General features: G+C 33.9%; 1 protein-coding gene across 1 annotated transcript; it reads right to left on the bottom strand.

The window, feature by feature from the left end:
* Nucleotides 1-3,682: 3,682 nt before the first annotated feature.
* On the bottom strand, nt 3,683-5,673 carry LOC18110744 (cytochrome P450 81C13). Its single transcript, XM_006389011.3, has 2 exons — nt 4,735-5,673; nt 3,683-4,523 (listed from the first exon to the last, which is right to left on the bottom strand). Exons 1-2 carry the CDS (start codon nt 5,656-5,658, stop codon nt 3,900-3,902), a joined length of 1,548 nt encoding a protein of 515 aa, XP_006389073.2. The 5' UTR covers nt 5,659-5,673; the 3' UTR covers nt 3,683-3,899.
* Nucleotides 5,674-9,286: the final 3,613 nt, after the last annotated feature.

Below are 9,286 nucleotides of genomic sequence, written 5' to 3'. Positions count from 1 at the left end.
ATCACTTAACCAATCTTTGCTCCATAAGTATTGTAAAGAGAGGGCATTTGTTATTATCCATTTTTAGGTCCTACACAAAAAAGAGAAGATACAAAAGAATCAAAAAATTATTATTATTAGAAGAAAAAAACCAAAAAAAAAATAGTTGTGGGAAGAGGATGTTAGAGCGCCTATAAAATGGCCAAAAAAGGTTAACAAAGTTTAAAAATACAAAGATTGAAATTTGATTATATATTTTTGATTGGTGAAGGCTCTATTGACAAAAAAAAATCAATTTTAGGAAGAAAAGTTCAAACTCAGATATTTAAGGACTCAATTAGATTTTGTTGAAAGTTTAATTGAGTTTATAAAAGGTTTGATTGCAAGAAACGTTGATTTTTAAGTCAATTTAGGCTTTAATTGAAAGAAATTAAAGTTTGGGGCAATTAGGGACTCAATTGCATAAAAATTAAAGTTTGATAGGCAATTATGGACTTGATTGAAGAAATCCAAAATCAAGAACCAAACTAGAAAAGACGCGTAAATATAGGGGCTGAAATTGATCGAATCAGGGGCCAAATTGAAGAAATTAGAAGCTTGTTGATTAATTGTGGGCAAAAATGCACAAATTCAAAACCAATGATCAAAGTGAAAAGGCGGTCAACTTCAGGGTTGACATTTGAATTTGGCAGGCATCCAATTGAATTGATTCTTAAAATCAAAATCTTAATTGAGGGCTTGGTTTAACAAATTGAAAATTAAGGACTGATTTTGAAACAAAAACTTTTTGGTGCCATTTTCAAAAATTAATTGAGGGCATGTTTTGTTCAAAACAACATCGTTTCATTCAATGTTCATATAAAAAAAAGGAAAACGGTGTCGTTTTGAACGGCACCATATATCTTTTATTTCCCTTAGACGCACTACAGGTAGGGGAAGAAGAAGATTGTTCCCTGCTTCCCCTGTATCGCCTTTCTCCCTCTCACTCATAAATATCCAAAACCCGACATAACCCACACTTATGGCCTACCACCAAATTGAAAAAACAAGGGGGAGAGGCACTACGGGCAGCCGCCCACCCACCCTACCCATTCAGTATGATTAGACTAGGTAGGTTGGCTCTCTCCCCCTTTCTCTCTTATAAATACCAGAGGTTGAGACAAGAGAGGAAGGAGGAGAGAAGGACAAGCAGAAAAAAAAACAAAGAAAAAAGGGATTGAAGAGAGCAAAAAAAACAGAAGAGAAAAAAAAAGAATAAAATAAAGAGGGGGTGACGAGGAAAGAGACAAAAAGAAAAATAGAAAAAAGAGAGGAAAGAGATTGAAACAGAAATGAAAAAGAAAAGAAAGAAAAACAGGGGAGAATAAAGGAAGGGTAGGGAAGAGAAGAAGAAAAACGATGGAGAGGTCGAGGATAGACTAATAAGAAAGAAGAAAGGGAACACAGGAGAAGAGAAAAAGCAAAATAAGAAAGCACATATAGAAAAAAAGGAAGAATCACTAGCCAGCAAAGCAATTCCTAGTTTACGGCCACCTTGTTGGGAAGAATAACCACAAGCGCTACCATCAACACCACCGTGAGCCACTGTTAGGTTAACTTCCCTTTCCTTTCTTCCTCCTCCTTTTTTTCCTTATTTGGCATCATGTCCATTGGTTTGCTAGTGAAAAGTGGAGAGTGTGAATTATAATTCACTCTTCATTGTTCATAGGCCAGACCAGGGCCAACCCAAACCAAAATGCGTTAGGCTGGGTCTAGCCCAGTCTTCTTTGAAATAGTTTAGTTTGGCCAACTTTGGCCCAACCCTTGTTTTTGGTTGATATTGGCCTAAGTATTTTGGACAAACTTCGGCCAAATTTCTTTTTGGGCCGAACTCAAACCAATTCCTTTTGGGTCGGTCTTGAACCAGCCCAAATAATTAGGCCCAACCCAACCCTATAGATTATTATAATATAATAATGATATATAATGCAATATTATATATATATATATATATATATATATATATATAACAAAAAAATTTCAAAAATCCTTTAAAAAAATGTGATTTTCTTGTGATTTTTCTATCAATTTTGATTGATATTGATTTGTATTTTTATATTATAAAGATATAAATCTAGTATTAAAATACCTGATTTTCTTAAAAATATTTCAAAAAAAATTATATAGAAAAAACAACAAAAAAATGCCTTGTTTTAATGCATACAACCAAGTCTCTTAAGCTTATAAGAAATTTTCATATCGTATTTTTATACAACAAAAATGTTTTTTAAAAAATATCTATTTGCATATATTTTGAGCTTTAATAACCAGTTTATTAAAGCCATGAAAACTAGGCTAATATTTCAAAAAAACCAAAAAAATTATTTTGTTTTCTTTTAATATCTAGGATTACGAACTTGTACCTAAGATGTCTTCCTAATATTAAATAAGAGATAGTTCTTTTTTTGTTTACAATAGAACGATTAGGTTTTACCTTGATAAGATAAGGATTTCTTTATTGATGAGGACTTTTCTTAAACCTTAGACAGACCAACAATTAGAAAACACAACAATATATTAGTTTATATCAAACAATTAAACAATGTAGCTTACCTAAGGTAAGGCATATTAGGGGTGTTTATATATTTTCTTTACGCAAACAGTCACCGTGTCCAATCTCTAAGACCAGTTACGATTTCTAGTAACTAAAAGCTTGGTGGCGACTCCAATTCTCTCTTTCCTCTTATAAAAGATAAGAAATTCTTATCTTCCCCTTTTCCCAATTTTTAGATACCAAAAGTGGACTTTCGTCACGACATCGCACATGTGCGACACTAGATGTGCTGGTGATGTCTAGCTTTGGCAATACTATTATGTGTCTAATATTGAAACACCACGAATTGCCCTTATATCTCAGGCTAATGTCATAGACATACCTTAAACCCATTTATAATGTTGATTTATTTGATTCTTCATCTTAGGACAATGCTTTCATGTATTTTAATCTTGTGAATAAACTCAATTCTAGGTTAGGTGGGGAATAATGGTTTGCCTCATGACTTTCAGTCGGAGTTCAGATTCCTAAAACATCTAACTATGCCCCAACCATTTCTTGTAGACCCCTATACTGTCTTTATAAAAGGTGGGTTGATACTTTTTTCTAATATGGTCTTGTGTCATCTACCTTTTCTCCTAACTACCACCTTCCATGCCACCTTGCAAACATTACTAGATTTAATAGTTTTATCATTGATGTTTCTGTTTGTATTTGTCAATATTCTAATAGTAAAATTTGCCTTATTCTTTGGATGATGTAATAATTTGAGGAACTCTCTTAGCCATAAAAAATACCATAAAGGCTATGGTATAGATATTATCAAGAATACCCCTTAAAGAATGGAAATCCATTCACACAAGTGAGTTTGATACATTTTCTAATAAGGTCTTGCCCCCTCTATTTTTTTTTTCCTAACTACCACCTATCATGTTATCTTGCAAATATTATTATTAGATTAAATAGTTTTATTATTGATATTTATATTTATATTTATTGATTTTCTGATAGTAAAATTTAGCTTATTCTTCGAAATGATGCAATAACTTGAGCAACTCCCTTGGGCATTTGAAAGAATGTCGTTAAGGCTATCTATAGTTTATCTATAGTTTCTTTGTTTAATTTTGAGCTTTTTTCAATCTATTTATACCACAAAAAACAAACTCAAAATAATTGAACTTGTACCTCATCAAGGGTGGATTGATTTCCAAAGCAAAGTACAATTAGAACTTTATTTCGAAATAGAGATAGTTCTGGATTGCATTACAAAGCATTGTACACTTGGAACTTGTATTTCCAACTAGAGATAGTTCTGTTGACCCGGAACTTTAATTCCAAATAGAAATAGTTCAGTGTAGAGAGTCACAGTCTTAGTACATAGTTGGGATTAGGGTGGAGAGATGAGACTAGTTGTGAAAGGGCGTGGAGTACAAGTAGCCTCCAAAGGCTTAGCCTTTTGTACAGAGATAAGAGCTTTTACTATGCTCATATCTATCAGTTCCTGTCCGACTCTTTCCCATTCAAAGCACTGAATAAGTGCAGCCAATGCCAGCATCACTCTGCGCATGGCCATGTGATTTCCAGGGCAAGCCCTTCTCCCAATACCGAATGGGATGAATCCTTGTTTTTCCCCTTCATTATTAAGACCTTCAAATCTCTCCGGCTTGAAGCTCTCAGGATCTTCCCACAACTTGGGATCCCGATGTATGGCCCATACATTCACCATCACAATCGTGCCTCGTGGTATCTCGTATCCACCTATCGTGCAGTCTTCAGATGGTGCATGAGGCAGCAAAAGTGGGGCTGGAGGATACAAACGAAGGGTCTCATTAACGACACAACGGAGATATCTTAGCTTGGGAAGATCAGACTCTTGTACCAAGCGCTCATGTCCGACTTCCCTGTCAATCTCTGCTTTCACCCTCTCTAATCTCTCTGGATGGTTCAGCAGAAATGTCATTGCCCATTCTGTAGTGAAATCTACTGTATCTACTCCCGCCAAATAGAATGTCTGTGGTAGATGAAAAATTCATGCTCAGACAAAGACAATTACTTATATTAATATTGCTTAATTTTAACTAGGGATAAATCCAGACTTTGGAAAGTGGGGTGACCAAACCGTACAATTTTTACAAATTTTTTTTTTTTTTTAATTTAAGAGATCTTTAGAAAACATGTAAAACTTCGAAGGGCCAATAAGTTAGGTTTTCTAAGTTGCTTACCGCCATGGTACCCTTGACAACTTCATCCGTATACAATTCAGGGTCTGATTTTTGGAGGGCCAATAGACTTCCAATCACAGTTTTCTGATCCTTCACTCCTTCAGCAGCAGGATTACTTGTCACTGAACTTGTTTCCTTTCGTTTCACCTCTTCTATCAATCCCTGCAAGAATTCATCCCTCTCTTTAAACACCTTTATCACACTCTCCTCCTTCACCTTGTAGCCAACCCATTTCAAAATGGTCCCTGTATTTGAAGGGAATATCTTTTGGACATCCTCAAGACACTGCTTTCCTGAATCGATACAGGCAGCCTTCTCCTCTTCCACCCACTTCTTTCCAGCAATCATCTTCATAATTACATTGAGAGAGGTGATTGTGAAGAAATAATTCAAGTCCACATTCTTGGCTCCATCATCAGAGACTTTGGACAGAATTAGGCGGAGAAGGGTGCGAACTTCTTCAGTAATGGCAGTTGACCTATCGAGGCAGCTTCGAGAAAACAGTTCAGTGACTGAGAAACGTCTCAGCGTCCGCCAGAGATGGCCATACGGAGCAAATAAAAAGGCAGCGTAGTTGTAGCTCCAATAATGGAAAAATATGCTCTGAGGCCTGTTGGCAAAAACTATATCATTCTTGAGGAAACATTCTTCAGCAGCTGATAAAGAACAAACAGCAACAATGTTTTTGCTGCCTAATTTAAGAGTAAAAATTGGGCCGCATTTATTTGAAAGAATTGCTAGCACTTTATGCATTGGTGGCTTCGTGACAAGGTGGAGATGGCCTATGATCGGAAAACGGAAAGGACTTGGCGGTAAGTTGCGGGAACGTTGGAATACAAGTTTGAATACAAGAAAGCTGGAGAGGAAGAAAGCAAGGCAGTAGTACATGTAGTCCATGGTGAAGTGCAAATTATTTGTAAGCATTGTGGGTTGCTGTGGATGGAGAACAAGGTTTAAATAGATAGATATGAGATAAGGGAAGAGATTTTTATTTTTTAATAGCAGTTACTTCGATTACAAACATATCTAAATAATATTTTTTAAAAAATTATTTTTAATACAAATAAATAAAATAAAAATTGGATTGTCTGCAAGGTTCTTACGTTGGATTGCGAAGATGATTGAAAGGTTATTTCACGTGCAAAGAATTAAAAATAAAAAAAATTGATCGGATATATTGTTTCATCATTGAAAAAGGAACAAATGTGTAATAATTCGTTAATTAATAGGCCATGATTTAATGCAATAATTTTTAAATGATTAATTAATGACAATTACACTTGATAAGGTATACTAAGTTAATAAATTGTAAGAAACTTATAGTGAAACATTTATGTAGAAAACAAGGATTCTCCGAACACCAAAGCAATATATAGTTAAATAAGTAATTACAATAGATTAAAAGAAAAAATTAAATTCTAATGAAAAAGTAATCAAATTCCTTCTTTAGCCACTAGAGTTCAGAGTACTTCAAGCGAGGGGAAAAATACCATAATTAATTGAAAAATAAATCTTGATAATTAACTCGTGTTAGAAAATAAATTATAAAATAGACATAGTTTATGTTTGATCAAAGTGATAATTATATGAGTTTAACAATTAAGGACTGATTAGTATTATATTATTTAGTGATAAATATATGATTGCTTAATGTCCCATCCATCCGACAATTTAAATTATAAGAAACTGTTAAGCCACGATAGAACCTCAGAGTCCACGTCATTCTAAGAGGTGCCATAAACGAAATCTCAAATATTTAGGATGAGCTGGATGTGAGTGAATGCATGCATAATAGAAAAAGCCATTAGACATGGGCCGTGGCTATTAAAGAGTAATGGAAGGAGTGGTTATGCGAGTTACAACACTATTTATGACCATCAGTTATATTTTAATTAATTTCAAGTTATTAGTGGTTTTAAAGTTTTTTTTGTATTTTAGTTTTATCATTCCTTTTGTATTTTTTTTTTTAATGTGGGTATCCAGGTCAGCTTATGTACACCTTGACTAATTTCATGGACCCTGAAATTAACGATTATATAAGCCTCCAATAACCATCATATAAAAAACTACAGAACTCAAACATGAAATTATAAAAAAAACAAATTTTTTAATTGCAAACTCAAGTTAACGACTATGTTCCTTTGAATTTTAGTTTTACCTGTACTTAACTTTGACTATTTAAGCAGCCAAAGCTTAATAGGAGGACATACATATTTTTCAGTAAAAAAGCGTGGTACAGTTTTCACCCGACAATTTAGTACAGATAAAACTGAAACCAATTGTTTAACAATTAAGGACTGATTAGTATCATATCATTTAGTGATAAATGTATGATTGCTTAATGTCCCATCCATCCGACAATTTAAATTATAAGAAACCAAGTGCAAAAAAAAATGAATCCTCGGTTTCCAGCAATAACAAATAACACTGGATTTACTTATTAGAGATGTAAGTTTAAATTTCATAAATTTCAGGATTATTATAAGTTTATATGATCGTTAACTTTAGAATTTCTAGAATTAAATAAAATACACGCAAGTTAATTCAAATATCCACATTAATATATATAAAAAATTGACACAAACAAGCTTTGTTTCATCTCTATCAACCACTCCAACCCAGCAGTCACTATATCCATCTGTCCAACCTACAAAGTTTATGTCATGGGAAAATAACCCCACTCAATTCTCAAAAAAAACATTTATGTCATGGGAAAAAAAACTGCCCCACCCCGAAACAAAAGCAAAAGAGAAAATGATCAAAGATAATTATACGGATTGTAATGTTTATTTGATATTTATTTATCACCACGAGTTTTAACTTTCTTGTTAGTTTATCGAGGAGGGGCAAGATTGGAGGATTGAGCACCCGCCAAGTGAAAAGACAGGAAAATTAAGTGGCACCATCAAATTTGATGTGAAAAGTTAACTTTGATCTTTCTATTTTTTAATTGATATATTTATAGTCCCTTTGATTTTAAAAAAATCACTTTTAATCCAAAATTTCATTTTCTTTTCTTTTGAGCCCATCGGTTTCGAGAGATGCAAGAGGTTGAAGAGAGAAAAATTCGTTGTTGGCACTAATAAAACTGCGAAGAGTCATGCTTTGCTTCTTCACATTTCATGAATTCATCGCACCAACAAGAGAAAAGATACACTCCTACATGCATCTTAAGTGTTGTTTGTATTTATTATGGTATTCAAAATCATTTACATTATGGTTTCAACACCAACATGAGCACTGTTCCATCTATATCAACCACTCCAGCCCATAGTTATAAAACCCGGACTAGCCCGGCGGGTCGACCCGGGAGCTGGACCGGTCCGGGTTTGTCAAAAGACCGGCCGGGGCAACGACCCAGCAGGTCAACCCGTGACCCGGGTAAGACCCAGGCGAGACCTATTTTTTTTTTTTCAAATATGGGATTTGAAACTTATCAGTATATACTCTATGTTCCTACAAAAAAAGTTATGTTTTTTCAATGTGAGATTTGAAACTCATTAGTATATATGCTTTATGTTCACAAGAAAAAAGCTATGTTTTTTCAATGTGAGATTTGAAACCCATTAGTATATATGCTCTATATTCCTAAAAAAAAATTATCTTTTTTCAATGTGGAATTTAAAACTCATTAGTATTGCGTGAAAACATTAAATTCATGATTGGAGATGGATCCTCCGTTCTCTTTTGGTGTGAATAGGATCAAATGCTTTGCATAGCATTTTCCCTAGGCTTCAAATGCTTTGCTTATCAAGGGCCTCTTGGCTGGGTCAACCCTCAGGCCGGGTTTAATAACTATGTTCCAACCCAGCAGTCACTATATCCATCAGTCCAAGCTACCAGCCACAAAGTAATTATTGGTGTGTGTTTTTTTCCTTGATAAGCAATATCTAGGATTTAAAGTTGATTGCAAAGAATCCTCTTATCTCGTAAAAACATTGTTTGCTCAAGATTTGAGTGGTTTTTTTTTTAGAAATATTCTTTTTGTTTACTATTTTTAACTATTTAAATATACTGATGTTAAAATATAAATTTAAAAAATAAAAAATATTATTTTAATATATTTCTTATCAAAAAACACTTTATAACATAAACTCCACCACACTTCCAAACATATATTTTTTCTATCTTTACAAGCTTTAGTTGTACCACACTCACCTAGACTTACTAACTTTTATTTGTATTAACTAATGATGGAACTAGATGAATATATATTTTTAATTTTATTTTTATTTAAAATCTTTAAAGGATAGTTATGATTTCTTATTATCAATAACAATTTTTTTAAAAAAAAAACTATCCTAATTAATCTTAGACATATTTCTCTAGCTTGAAGCTCTCGGACCCTTCCCACGATTTGGGATCCCTATGTACGGGCCCATACACTGACCATCACAATCATGCCTCGTGGTATCTTGTATCCACCGACGATACAGTCTTCAGAAGGAGCATGAGGCAGCAAAAGTGGTGATGCGCATGTGGACTTGCCAGCTGCATCAAAGACACTTCACATTCACCCACCAGCTACAATCCCGAGTTCAGGACTTTTGAG

This window comes from Populus trichocarpa, chromosome 17 (assembly GCF_000002775.5).
Source record: "Populus trichocarpa isolate Nisqually-1 chromosome 17, P.trichocarpa_v4.1, whole genome shotgun sequence".
In the NCBI taxonomy this organism is placed as follows: Eukaryota; Viridiplantae; Streptophyta; class Magnoliopsida; order Malpighiales; family Salicaceae; genus Populus; species Populus trichocarpa.
This window is presented reverse-complemented; position numbering and strand designations above follow the sequence as displayed.